The sequence below is a fragment of the Odocoileus virginianus genome, chromosome 28 (assembly GCF_023699985.2).
Source record: "Odocoileus virginianus isolate 20LAN1187 ecotype Illinois chromosome 28, Ovbor_1.2, whole genome shotgun sequence".
Lineage (NCBI taxonomy): Eukaryota > Metazoa > Chordata > Mammalia > Artiodactyla > Cervidae > Odocoileus > Odocoileus virginianus.
The window spans coordinates 30,140,277-30,155,092 of NC_069701.1; the positions used below are offsets into that span (position 1 = coordinate 30,140,277).

A 14,816-nucleotide genomic window follows, 5' to 3' on the forward strand; every position below is an offset into this window, starting at 1 on the left:
CTGTATTCAGTTATGTAAATAAAACCACCAATTGAGATCAGCCAGAAATGTCTCTGAGAACAATCTAAGTGTTCACCTAAAGAGGAGTGTTTGAATATATTGTGGCTTGGAATCATTGTGCATATTTTCCAGCAGATATAAAGGAAGAAAGAGATCAATCTGCTCTTATCTAGAAAGATTTAGTCACAGTGTTAAACCTTAAAAGATAAGTTGCAAAACAAGGCTTGTAGCATGGTCCCGTTTATATAAAAATACATACAGATCAAGACTACGGGTGCCTTTCCATACAATGAGGTACAGGCACTTGGCGGCTTCTTTCAAGGTGATGTTTCAATAACAGAATAAGTTGTTGCTGTTGTTCGGTCCTTCAGTCGTGTCCAACTCTTTGTGACCCCATGGACGGCAGCATGCCAGGCTTCCCTTGTACTTCACTATCTCCAAGAGCTTGCTCAAGCCCATGTCCATTGAGTCAGTGACACCATCAAACCATCTCATGCCCTGTCACCCTCTTCTCCTCCTGCCCTCAATCTTTCCTAGCATCAGGGTCTTTTCCAATGACTTGGCTCTTTGCATCGGGTGCACAAAGTATTGGAAAAGTGAAACAGGAGCCTGTCACTTCGGGGATTTTGTCTGGGGCAGAGATCTTTGGTATGTGCTGGGCTCAGGGTTTTTATTGCTGACTAGCAATAAAATTGATCACCAAACTAGTAAAGTCCCTTCCTTAAAACTTGTTTCAGAACTCCAAGAGAGAGAACACAGCCTCCCCAAGATAAGCCAAGCTATATTGAGCAAAACCTGGCCTTAAACCTAAAAGTTGACCTTAGCATAAAAAGAAACATCAACTAGAAAATGCACGTGAATATGAACCAAACTGTGGGAGAAAGAATATTAAGTGACTCGGATTTCAATATAAAAAGGCTGATCAGTTGGGGGGTTATTTGAATTAAACTCAGAGGCAGGCCATTTTCCCTCTACTTCTCTCCATGGCCTCTCTGAGAAACAAATTATAGTGTAAATTTATTTTTTGGCACACCAAACAGTATGTATCAACTTATTCTTGATTAATATTACAATGTGTTGATGAAATTTTCTAAGCACTGCTTAGAGCTAAAAATGAGAAGTTTTTTTTTTTTTTCTTAAAATGTGTTGTTACTTGTTTTCATGGTGACTATTAGTTGCGTATTCAATTTCATGTTCATAGAAATGATGTGCTGAGAAATTAGTTTAAAAGAAATATTGAGCTTCTGCATATCTCCCATGCCTTGGTTTTTTTTTCCATATTTTCATTTTATTTCAACAAATTTGTTGAGCACCTACTATGTTCCAGGTGGCCTGCAAGGCCTAGAATGCGGTAGAAATGTTTTTAAAAGCTGTTCCCCGAATCAAGAAGTTGGTTGTCTAGTAGGTGGCGCAGAGACACCCATTACAAATTGCAATAAAAGATGACAGGTGTTATAAGGGACGTTGGCACACGATGATAGAGAAAGAGGAGCAGAGACTGGCAGTATCTCCAAGCCCCTAGCATGTACCTGATACCTGACATATGCTTAATAATTATTTGTCAAATGAGAGGATGAAAGAAACCAGGACTGAAGTGAGACTTGTTTCAGCAACTTCATGGAAGACGTGACCCGTCAGCTTTGTCTTGAAAGAAAACAAGAAGCAAGTGAAGTGGTAATGAAACAAGGAGATATACTGTATATATTACAGATAGAGACTTGAAACCCTTAAAAAAAAATAAAAATAAATAACCCATGCCAAATGTATGGAATGAGAGAGAACTGAGGCCTCTCTTAAAGGAAGGCATTTAACCTGTTAAATAGAAATGCACACATGCATACATAGAAAGCTTATTTACATTTGCGTTACCCTTGTATGTTTTATCCAAACACATTGTAACCTTTATACACAAACTCAAAATTTCTGTAGCAGTGAAACCATGATTGACAGTGGTCAGGGCCTGCGTCCCGTGCTGAGAGCTCACAGCAACTACCTTCTCACTCTTCTGCGTAAACCTCATGCTTTTCAGGCCTTGATGCTAATCATTTATTTCAATAGTCAGTGTCAATCCTCGCCACAAAACCTTTTAGAAGCTCAAAGCCTTGATGGGAGTGAGATCTCGCCTCTGCTTTCTCTCGGTTCTGACAAAGTTTGGGGCTATTTTGAAGCTTGTTAGCAGGAAGGAAAGAAGAATAAGAGGCCAGGAGGAGCACTTGAGCCATCATAGAGCAAGCAGATGTATATGAGCCATATGCTGAAAGCTCTTAGAGACAGGTTAAATATAGTCTCTTGCAAATGCCTGGATGTTATCCTCTTTTATTTCAGCTTTATTCATAGTCAACAAAGAAAAAATGTGCCTCTGTTATTAAATATCTTTGCATATGGCATGTTATGAAAAGACCTAGTAATAATAAGTCCAAATCAAGCTGTTTTAAAGCTAGGATGGCTGAGAAACGTTGCTGAAAGAATAGAAGGAATAACAGGTTAGACTTCACAGACTAAATGGTATATTGGTTCTTTTTCCTTCTTTGATTTTTCTTTATTATCAAACACTTTGAGTAGACATTTCTTGTGTTCTATATTTAGCCAAAAGGATGATGCTTCAGTAAATACTAAATGCTGCTCTACATAGATTCTACATCAGAGAGAAAAAGCAGAGATATCGTGGAGGGCCTGTGATACTATCTGAATTTGAAGGAAGCCAGGGGGGACGCCAGGGACACCCATGGGAGCCAAAATACCATCTGGAGCTCTGTACAGCCTCTGGATTCCTCTTAAGCAGCCTAGTCCGTTTATGGCATAGCGACTTCAATGGGAAGCCAAGTCCCACGGATTCATTTTGTTCCACTTTTTAAACCAGATGTCATTTCCACATACTTTGGGAAAGATAAGGTACTTAGGATTAAAGAGTAAAGGAGATAGATTCCCTAAGACTCAGAGCCCTGTTCAGCCTGGGTGACATGTCTGCTAATCAAGGAAGTGTGAAGCCTTCCTCACCTCCTAGATGTGGTGACCTACAGCCTGGCTTGCACCTCTCTCTGGGGACTGGACACAACCCATACCATCCTCCATCCTTAGGGACTGGGTCTCTGCACATTGAGGACTGTGGGACGTGATGGGTATGGAAGGTTCCTCTGCTTCTTTGTCATTTCCTCTCTTTCAAGGTTTCTTTCTTACTGGCCCCAACACAAAAGCTCGGAGATGTTTTGCTTTCATAGAATAAAACTTGTGTCTAAGAGCAAACCTGTATGTGCCCTTTGTCACTCAACAGCGTCTGACTCTTTGCGACCCTTTGGACTGTAGCCCACCAGGCTCCTCAGTCCATGGGATTTTTCAGGCAAGAATTTTGGAGTGGGTTGCCATTTACTCCTCCTCCAGGGGATCTTCCAGACCTAAGGATTGAATTTGCGTCCTCTGCGTCTCCTGCATTGGCAGGCAAATTCATTTCGTGCTAAGCCATTGAGGAAGCCCCCAAGAACAAATCCGTAAATAGACTCAGAAACACTACCAGGTTCAAGCTGGTAGTGTTTGTTAGAGAAGAAAGAGAAGGAAGAGAGAGACAGAAAGAAAGACAGATACAGACAGAAGCAGATATATGTTTCTGGTCTCTTAGGCATTTTTGCAATTAATACTTTGTCTAAGTGTAACAATAGTAATAAAAACACCCAAACTCTATTGATCCCTTAACCCTTTGTTAGGCTCTGTAATGAGCAATTTGCAGTCATTTTCCCATATAATCTACACAAAAACTCAGGAGCATGACTTTATTATGCTGATGTGACCCCCATGAAGATCCAGTCTGAGGAAGCTGTATCACTTGTTCGCTGACACCCTACCAGGTGGTTAGGGGCAGCACCCCATCCAGGCTGAGCTGATTGCAAAGTCACCTCCCCTCACTGGAACGATGCACCTCCTACTCACTGACTTTCTCTCCAAATACAATAGAGGGGCAGCACCTGTTAGGACTCTGCGTTTGACTCAGCGCCAGCACCATCCGTGGCTTTTTGACTGATCTGACCTTGGGAGAAACAGCCTTCATGCTGGGTAGACAAGGCCGCAGAAAGCAAGCCAGCGCCAGAGCTCTAAGGCCGGTCCCTCTGCTCCGTCCTGTGGATGCTCAAAGCTTCAACAGCCAAGCACCAGTGATGTATTCTCCAGGACCTTTAAATGTCCCAGAAGGAAATTTCCGTTTTATTTCTGTATGCACAGGTCCTAATTCCATGGGGCTCTGAGAGGTCTGTGGCCTGTGTATAAGCCCAGGCCCTGTCTCCCCCAAAATGCTTTAACCTTTTTAATGCTGCCGTTGCCTGTCTGTAGGCAGTCTCCAGAGACGAAATAGGTTTTAGAATCTTCAGAGTTTTCATTAATGGAAACCCGCAATTCAGCAGAAAAAAAAAAAAAAAAAAGGAAGTAAATGGGTTGTGATACAGACAGGTGTTGGAGAGAACCATCTGCTTGTTAATAACTTGCCCATGGATTTTCATGCAGCAGGATGGGAACATTTATTATGAGATGCTGGGCCCCATTCCATTTCACTATCATTTCTGTAGAAATATTATTACTTGCTCAACGTGCTATATTTTTTAATTTACTTTTTAAAATCCTCCTCTCCTTGGATCATGCTCTCAATATTCTTTTCTCCTTCCCCCTTCCCCTCCTCCGATTTCCTGACACAACTCCTCACTCCCAGGCCTGCTACAAACCACAGCTCAGCCACACATGAACACCATCATTAAGAACAGCCCTCTTCTTCCCTGAGACACAAAATTCTGATTATACATTGAAAATGGTATTTTCTGATTCAGGTCAAATGTATCCAGATCATTTCAAGGAAAGGAATTTTTTTTTTCAATTTTGATTTAATTTTGTATTATGCATACAAGCCTTGAAATAGATACAGCAGCTGCTATAGATAGACTGGGGGTTGGAAAGTTAGAGGAACATCACGTGTAGTCCTGGCTCTATCATTAACTAGCAGTGCGGGCTTAGGTTTTATCTGTGAAGTGAATGTATTGAACTAGATTGATGGATTTATTGATTGATTCATTGAACAAATTTGTGTGCTCTGCCTTCCAAGAGCCATGCTCTGTGCTGAGTAACAGATGATAAAGGTCAAAGCTCTGGGCCCTGTTCTCAAGGCTTTCACTCTTCAGGGGAGGAAGCAGACAATTGCAACCGTGATGTTTGAAGTGTTGTGATGGAAATACATACAGAGGCCACCAAGCAGAATGGTTCAAATATTCCTAGAGCTGTGCTTCGGGTGTTGGGATTTGCTGTAATGTGGTTTAACCAACAGCAGGGCAACAGAACCAGTGTTTGGTGTCTTTATTGACATGGTCACTACAGTGAAAGGGCGATCCCCAGGGGCTTCTCTGGTGGCTCAGTGGTAAAGAACCTGCCTGCCCATGCAGGAGACCTGGGTTCAATCCCTGGATCGGGAAGATCCCCTGGAGAAGGAAATGACAACCTACTCCAGTATTCTTGCCTGGGAAATCCCATGGACAGAGGAGCCTGGTGGGCTACAGTCCATGGAGTCACAAAGAGTTGGACACGACTGAACAACAGCAATCACTTGATGAGAGAATGCCCTCTCGGAGTGTATGTTGATGTGCATCTGAAATGAAGGGCCATTTGGGGAATCAGACTAAGGGTTATTTTCTCCAAACCTGATCAGCATAGACCTTCATACCTTCTCTGGACTTGTTGATATAATTCAATATTCACCCACAATCAACAGAAACTCTTGAGTTAAACCCACCCATCCCTTTGGAATCTGACACTTTCTTTCCTCCCTGATTTATACTGGGATATGTAGTATCTATTCCACATCTTATGTCCATTAGATTTTCCGAAAGAAACGTGAAGCTCAAGATTTGACAAAGAGTTCTTTGAATTGGAAATTTACAGATGTGAAAGTTCTCACAAAGGTGTTTGGTAAATTGATTTAAAGGGTCATTTTCAAATTATGAAAGCATGTATCTCAATAGATCTTTAAAATACACAAATATTACCCCATCAGCTTAGCACTCGAACTGCTGCATGGCTTCTTGGTATTTTCACGTATGCATATCTGTTTTAAGGAGTTCAGTAATGACTAACATCAGAAGACAGCTACAGTACTCTCATGTCTGTGCCATGAGGGGATGGTTTACAAAATTTTTTTGACAGATCAGTTAGTGAAAACTATTACCTCGATATTATTTAACTTCCACTTATTTGAGTAGTTATAACACGATCTCTTTTAAGATGCCTTTATGTGTCAAGTGTGAAAATACTAAATCTCGGCTCAGGATGCATTTACTTAGGTTCTCGTCTGGATATTCAGCAGTTTCTTAGATGAATAGGTGGGAGCCGCTGTAGAATCAGGCTTAAGAACAGGGTAAGGGCACCCGGCCTTCCTCTCCCTCCTACTGTTTGTGCGGCTTTATCAAAGTTTGTTCCTTTCTGTGAGCTTTTGCAGAGGTCGAGTGGCAGACAACTTCCTTCTTTACTGTTTTGAGAAAATTGGATGAGAAGACATTTACACAGCTGGCATACTGCTTAGTGATGGCAAATCCTCCTAAAATGTTAACTATTATGATCATCATTTTTTTTTCTTTAATCTAATAAAGCTGTCTTTCTCCAACAATTGATTTTTCATGGTTCTAGAACAAGCAACATTAATGAATCAATTAGGTATTTTAATCGTTAAACAATGAGTTCATTCTTTGTTAAACTAATCCTGGAAGTCTTCTTGGTCTCCTCTCCAAGCCCCAAATACCAACACCCCATCAGTGCTGGTCCTTCTGTCTGTACCACTAAACTTTATCTCAAATCTCATCTCTGTCCCATGTTTCTTCTTAGGATAAGCTCTCCCTTGACCTGTCCAGCCTCCTGGCTGGCCTTCCTTTCTCTGCAGCTCCCTCTGCCCATCTCTTCTTTCCTTATGAACGAAGCTGCGTCACTTTGCAGATCAGAGATGTGAATGTGGTCTCATTCATTGCACTCAAAACACAAAGTCCTGGGCTTTTGTTTGCTGGAAGATTTGATTACAGTTTCGATTTCCGTGCTTGTGATAGGTCTGTTAAGATCTTCTATTTCTTCCTGGTTCAGTTTTGGAAAGTTATACTTTATTGTAAAGTAATTAGTCTCCAACTAATAAAAATAATTGAGAAAAAAAAAAACACAAGATCCCTGTCCTGGTCAGCAAGATGCCAGCGATATGCCCTTCTCCTTGCCTACTCCCCACTCTCATCTTCTATACCTCTCCCAGATACACAGTGTTCTTGCTTGTCCTTAGACCCAAACCCTTTCCTTCTGCAGGACTTTTGACCTCTTTCTTCACTCTGCCTGAAACACACTCCTCAAGAGCTTTGCACAGGCTCCTGCCTGATGTCCTTCCTCCTGGAGACCCTCTCTGACCCTCGCTTGAAGCCTTCAGACACACCATGATCCTTTAGATGTGTAATTTTAACTTTTTTCTATGAAACAACCTTTTTTTTTTTTTTTAAAGTTAAAAATTCCTTAATTTTTTATTCCTGGTACCACTACCACAATTTACAGGGCAATATACCTGATGTAATGAAAAGAAAAAGAAAAAGAAAAAGCTACAACAGATAAAGGACCTCAGGAATGTACATCTAATTGACACTACATTGCATTAATCAATAGCTGCACTTTTTGCAAACTGTGGCTATGACAGTCCTGAACAAGAAGGGTTTCCTGTTTAAGCTGCAGTAACTTTTCTGACTATGGATCATCGTTCCTCCTGTGGCAGATTTTTACAGTTCCTCTAACGCATTTGGGACGACTGTCTCAAAGTAACCTGCAGCTTTCCTGACAACTCCTCGCTCTCTCTCCTGCTAAGAACTGTAGCCCTTTTCTTCTGAGTTTTTAGAACCTTCTGCTACCATATCCACCACTTCCACCACCAGATCCGTAACCACCACCATAGGGACTGCCCGAGCTTCTTCCACCAAAACTACCCCCTTTCATGGGTTCATAATTTGATTGCTGTTGTCCACTATAATTTCCAAAATCATTATAGTTTCCACCACCACCATAGTTACCTCCAAAATTTCCTCCTTCATTGTAACCATCATATCCTCCACCACCGCCACCATATCCACCACCTTGGTTTCCATATCCTGGTCCACCACCACCGTAACCTCCTCTACTACTATAACCAGGACCACCGCCATAGTTGCCACCATCACCTCCAAATCCATTGTATCCACCATCACCTCCTCCATAACTCCCTCGGCTGCCACCACCTCCACCACCATAGCCTCCTCTTCCACCAAAGTTTCCACCACGGCCAAAGTTTCCTCCACCACCTCCAAAGTTTCCTCCACGACCCATAAAGTTGCCAGATCCACCTCCACGACCTCTTTGTGATCCAGCAGACTGCATCTCTTGTTTAGAAAGGGCCTTTTTCACTTCACAATTATGCCCATTAATAGTGTGGTATTTCTGAACAACAATTTTATCAACTGTATCATGATCATCAAAAGTTACAAAAGCAAATCCCCTCTTTTTCCCACTCTGCCTGTCTTCCATAACTTCTATGGTTTCAATCTTGCCATACTTTTCAAAGTAGTCTCTCAAATTATATTCTTCTGTATCTCCTTTAATACCACCAACAAAAATTGTCTTCACTGTTAGATGGGCACCAGGCTTTACAGAATCCTCTCTAGAAACAGCTCTCTTTGGCTCCACTACAAGCCCATCAACCTTGTGTGGTCGAGCACACATTGCTGCATCCACTTCTTCAACACAAGAGTAAGTCACAAAGCCAAAGCCCCTGGAACGTTTTGTTTGGGGGTCTCTCATCACCACACAATCTGTAAGCGTGCCCCGTTTCTCAAAATGTTCTCTTAAGCTGTCATCTGTAGTTTCAAAGCTCAGACCACCGATAAACAGCTTTCTCAACTGCTCTGGTTCCTTGGGATCATGACCCTCCATTTTGAGACCGGACTCGCCTCTTCCAACTCGAGTTCCTGAAACAATCTTTATTTACTTTTTCTAGTTTTCCTTTTTTTTTAACACCAAAAACATTTTTTATTGGGGTATAGCCTATTAACAATGGTGTGATAGTCTCAGGTGAATATCTGAGGGACTCAGCCATACATATACATGTATCCAAACCCACCTCCCATTCAGGCTGCCACATAACAATAAGAAGAGTTCAGTAGGTCTTTGTTGATTTTCCATTTTAAATATAGCAGTGTGTCTACAACCTTCCTAAAGTCCCTAACTATCCCTTCCCCCCTGGCAACCAAAGGAGATGTGGTACATGTATACACTGGAATATTACTCAGCCATTTAAAAGAAAGAAATAATGTCATCTGCAGCACCACAGATGGGACTAGAGATTGTCATACTGAGTGAGGTGTCAGAGAAATATCATATGATATCCCTCATATGTGGAATCTAAAAAGAAAGGATGCAAATGAACTTAGTTACAAAACAGAAAAAGACTCACAGATTTAGAAAATGAACCTATGATTATAGATGTGTACTTTTTAAATTGCCCCATTAGTATCTAAAATAATTGCATTTTCAAGTATTTGTCCATGTTCTCCTTATCTGTCTCCCATTCTCTAGAGCTCCTTGAAAAGGTGGTCTCAAGGGAAAAATTTACCACAGTATGCCCAACACCTACAACTAAGCAGGTGGTCAATAGCAATGAGACAAATAAATGAGCACATATTTTGTGTGCCTGCTGTATGTCAGACACAGCAGAATGACGAGGTTTGGGGCCAGTTGTTTTATGTATGACTTTGGTCGACCTTCCCTTGGTCCTTGTACCTCCTGGACCACCGTGCTGTTTTGAGAACCACAAAATGAAGGCAGGTAGTTGGGCAGTGGAGGAGAAGGTCTGGTCTTGGAATCCAGGCTGTATCCAGAAGCAGGTGAGGGAGGCCACAGGGTAGGTGCCAGCATGCCCAGCTCTTGCAACCAGGATTCTCACTCAGCTGGGGACGCACTCAGCTGCCACCAGAAACCTCAGGGTTGTACACAGCAGGTAATTCAGGGCCTCTGCAAGGCCTGGACCTGAGGGTAAGGAGCATCTCAGCCGTTCAGGGCCCCGCCCTTTGGTCGCGTCTCCTAGGTGATGGGTAGCTTGGAGCCACATCCTCTCATCTTCTCTCCTGATGCCCCTCAGGCCCATGGCTCATCCAGGGCTGAGTGACGTCCCTACAACCCCCTGCCCACTCCCTCCCCTCCCCCAGCCCCACCAGGCAGCTCTCATCTCTCCTGGCCTCGCCCCACTCTGAGAATATGCACAGAAGAAATGTGGGGGATTAAAAGCAGCTCAGGGCTCCTGCAGCATTTGGAAAACAACTCTTCTTTAGATAAAGCCTGAGGCAGGCTCCCCTCTCACTGCAGCTTGATGAGTTGATATTGCTCCTCGTATAGCTTCTATTTGGGGCCAACGCTGTTTATATAACACACATTTTCTGTATTTCTACTCTCTCATTTTTTACTATTAAGGACACTTGCCTAGAAACAGAATCTGTATTTTTTTTCAAGTGTTCATCTCCTCCTGCTGCCTGCTCCCCACCTGAGTGCATTGCACTTGATTGCTGTGGCAAGGAGGCCCACACGTTTATCCCACTCAGCAGAGCATGCGTCTGCTGGTTCATCTATTTCCCCTCCTATCCTGATACTCACAGGAACACAGACATGTCTCTAGCAAAAGGTATATGTGCAAACGGTTCTCAGAAATGCAGGGACGATATCTCCTTTTATTGTTCTGATAATACAGAAAATCATACTCAGCTGCTATGCAGCATCTCGTGACGATTCCCCAAGATGCCCGTAGAGATGTGGACCTTACTCTGTCCATTTCAAAGATGAAGAGACTGAGGCAGAGATGAACTGACTTGTCCAGGCAGCCTGGAAACAGCACAAGCAGAGGATTCACATTCAGAATCGCAGGTGCCCTTAGTCTAGTGATTAGATCATCAGACCACAATGACACATTTCCGACCTCTTTTAGAGCTTGGAGAAGCAGGTATTTAATATTGCTAAAGGAAATTGATAGAAAGGTCAAACACAAAAAGTGCAGAGAGCAAGTCCTCTTTTACTCTACAAGTAGTGAAGCAGATATCTCAGTGTTTAATTTATGGCCCATTCAGTGTATGAAAGACATTTCTCAAACGGGAGAGATGGAGAAAAAAGATGATTCCAGGTCTGGGCTCCCAGTATTTAGGATTACGAACACCAGCTTGGCTGGAGGACCTGCCTTTCTCCAGGCCCATCTCTCCTCCCACCCCCACCCCCTCCCTCCTGCTTCGCTAAAGTTGCAAGAATAAAAACAGTTTCTGCAACTGTGTGCAGGGGGATGAGGATGATGATGAGCAGGGTCACTCCTGCTTCCATTCCTCAGTTTCTGTACCTGTGCAGTTCATGTGTAGAGAAACCAACTCCGTAAATGCCCTCCTTACTTCCCAGGTGGTAGGGCTTCCCAGGTGGGTCAGTGGTAAAGAATACACTTGCCAATTCGAAGAGTCAAAGGATGCAGATTCGATCCCTGGGTTGGGAAGATCCCCTGGAGTAGGAAATGGCAACCCACTTCAGTATTCTTGCCTGAGAAATCCAATGGACAGGGGAGCCTGGTGGGCCACAGTCCATGGAGTCGCAAAGAGTTAGGCATAGCACACACACACACACACACACACACACACGCATGCACGCACACACACACACACACACACACAGTGTTGGAAAGACATCAACACTCAGCTGCAATTTTAAGAAACCATTCACAATTCCATCTAATGGGGAACTTCAGGAAAGTGCAGAATATGGTAGAATGATGGGGTTTCCAGAGTCTTGTGCCCTTGGTTGCATTGTGATTAAGTGTGTTCAAGGCAATATTTTGCAGGATCTTTATCGGGGAACAAATACTCAGATTCGTCTGTGAACGGAGAAGGTCGTTATCAAGCCTCAAGGCAGAGAAAGTTTCTACTAGAATGGTGGCCTTAGGTGATTGGTTAAGATGTAATATGGGGGTCAGGGAGTTGGCCAATTTAGATTGGGGTGGGGCTCATGGCAATGGTTGCTATGGGGCTCAGTGAGTCCAAAGATGGCCTTGGTGTGGGCTCCGCATCTGTGACCTTGCTTGGTACAAGGCTTTACTCTTGTGACCTTGGTGTAGGGCTCCACACCGATTGTGCAGTTTTCCTATCTCCTCCAACCCCGCCCTACGTGATCTTAAGATGGCTGAGCTGCTCAGTCTCTGCAGAGCCGAGATTAAGATGTTTTTGTAAGAGACACAAGTGCATACCATATCTATCTATATATATATCATAAAAATAAGAGACAGAATATATAAACTTAAACTTTTGCTTAGTAACTAATGTTTCAGTATTCTATCTTAGAAATTATCTAGACATCCAGTGACCACTGATTAACTCAAGTTAAGACCAGCAGAAGGTTTAAGTTGCCTAAAAATCTTGGAAATTGCCTTCTGGTTGACATGCTCTTTTGTCGCTAAATCATGCTCAACTCTTTTATGACCCCATGAACCACAGCCTACCAGGCTCCTCTGGCCATGGAATTTCCAGGGCAGCAACACTGGAGTGGCTTGTCATTTTCTTCTCCAGGGGATCTTCCTGACCCAGGGATAGAACTCACATCTCCTGCATAGGCAGGCAGATTTTTCCTGAGCCACCATGAAAGCCCTCAAGTTGACATCCTAGCACCACCTGGCATGTAGAACTTCCCGGATCAGAAATGGAACACACACCCTCCACAATGAAAGAGCAGAGCCTTAGTCACTGGACCACCACGGAAGTCCTGCTGGCAGCTGCTAAGTCCCCTTTTCCCTCTGTCCCATGTTTGGGCAGGTTGATCAGGAGGCCCGGGTGCTTCCTCCCTTAGTGCCTGGGTAGGGGTTGCAGGACGGGAGTTCAATCCAGGCAAGCCCCTGCCTGCACGAGTGAAACCGCTCCAACCCCAGGCCTAACCACCAGAAAGCAGAAAGCCAGCCTCCTTTCCATGTTCTTTTGAAAGCTGTTTTGGACCTCTTTGGGAGGACTGCCCTGCTCTATCCTGAGAGGCATCTTCTGAATAACAGACCTTTCCCTATTTTCTTGATGTTTGTATCACATTGTCAGTCTCCAATCTGAACCACATTCTGAGTCCGCTGCACTATTAACATAAAATTTGTCAGAATAGTGATTTGATTTTGATTCAACATATTTACAGTTTTTCATCATCTTAAACATTTAGTAGAAGGCATGATATTTCATTCAATGAGCAAACCCGATTATGTTTAGTAAAATCATACCCAAGTAGAATAAATGTCTCCATGTAAATTATGCTTAACACTAATCTAACTGAAAATACATAGATGTTTTTAATTAATTAGAAGTGATTAAACTATAAAAAAAAAAAGATGAACAGCTCTGACCACATGGTCATGTAACGTCCTCCGGGCAGATAAATGGTCTCTCTCTTCTAGGACCAAACAGCATTCTTGAGGTGTTTTGTGAATGGTGTATAGTTCTGTTTCAGAGATGGCCTGGCCTTTTCCAAATCGTAAGCATCTTTGCAGCGATTCTCCTGGAGCTATAAGTTCCATGGTGCGTCTTTCCCCATAAGACCTGTCTGTCTAATGACCCAGTGCATCAAGGATGCCTGCATACAGCCTGGGCTTGCTAGGATCCCCAGGTGCAGAATATGAACCTGCAGAGGGCTTTCACACCTTGTGCTTCTCTATTCGTGGTGGAAGCTATGAAATGCAGTAATTTGTCTCTTGCCTTTGAAAGGCTATCTCAGCATGTCCGACTTTCGAGTCCCTAAAAATGTCAATAATGTTGTAGGTCTCAGAGGTTTGTAGAGCTTATTCCTCTCTCTGGAATAAATGTATCTTTGCAGAACCTGCGATATCTTGCCAGTCCCCACTCTTCTATTCTAACGAGCGTGGTGTCATCGACATAGTGGGCGAATGATGATCTACAGAATGTCCAGCAAGATCAGCCCCTTGGAAATCTGTTAGAGGCTGGAGAGTTATCACAGCCTGGGGCCACACCATACATGTATACGTACTGTTGTTTCACGTCACGAGAATGATTTTCCTATCAGAAAGGAAAATAACGAGTTAACCAGATCACTGACTGCATACCGAGGCCCATGATCTGCTTCAGTCTGCTCTGGCAGAGGAACCACATCTGCCACAGCAGCTGGACTGGAAGCAGTGACGCAGCTGGGTGTGGCCATCCTCTCCGATCTGATCCTTCTGGCTTCTCTAAGGGAACCTCTTCTAAGTAAATGGTGATACAGCGGGGAACAACCCTATTATTTAAGTCTCTAGAACTGAAATGTAGTTTTAATTGCTGTTTGAGGTAGGTGGTGGGTACAAAAGTTTCTACCTGGCCTTTTCCTCTCCAGTAACTCCTAGTAAGTAAAAGACCAGAAGGCTGAATGTGAGGGCTCTGCCAGCTCCCAGGTGTTCATCCCGTTGTACACATGTGGGGTCTGGGGAAATGACTGTCATGTGGGTGTTTGGGCCCATTGGAGTTGGGCATGGATGGGGGGCCCCCAATATATCTGTGGTCCAAGTCTCAGGAACCATGCTGTTTGCACTCTGAGCGTCATTTTTAACTCAGACTCCATCCAACAATTTGCTTTTCTCCAAATGCGTGGATGTGCAAGCAAACGGCTCAAGGTCCATTGGGGAAGGACCCAAAGCAGTTACTCCCCACATGTGGCAAACACCCCTCTCACTGGAAGGCACGTCTCTTTCCTTCAATGGATTCTGAGTCTGAGTTTATTTGAGTTCCAGAAACTGGGCGAGAGATGGTGCCTTTAGTATGGTAACTGAC

The 14,816-nt window shown here is 43.4% G+C and overlaps 2 protein-coding genes across 6 annotated transcripts in view; one reads left to right on the forward strand and one right to left on the reverse strand.

The window, feature by feature from the left end:
- Positions 1 to 14,816, forward strand: part of OPCML (opioid binding protein/cell adhesion molecule like) — a 1,017,619-nt gene that overhangs the window by 853,024 nt on the left and 149,779 nt on the right. The window lies entirely within an intron of this gene.
- Positions 7,493 to 8,972, reverse strand: LOC110127794 (heterogeneous nuclear ribonucleoprotein A3-like). Its single transcript, XM_070457399.1, has one exon. The coding sequence runs from the start codon at positions 8,941 to 8,943 to the stop codon at positions 7,873 to 7,875; it is 1,071 nt and encodes a 356-aa protein (XP_070313500.1). The 5' UTR covers positions 8,944 to 8,972; the 3' UTR covers positions 7,493 to 7,872.

Bases quoted from the DNA above. Each gene is read 5' to 3' on its own strand.
- LOC110127794 (XM_070457399.1), bottom strand. From the start codon at position 8,943: ATGGAGGGTCATGATCCCAAGGAACCAGAGCAGTTGAGAAAGCTGTTT.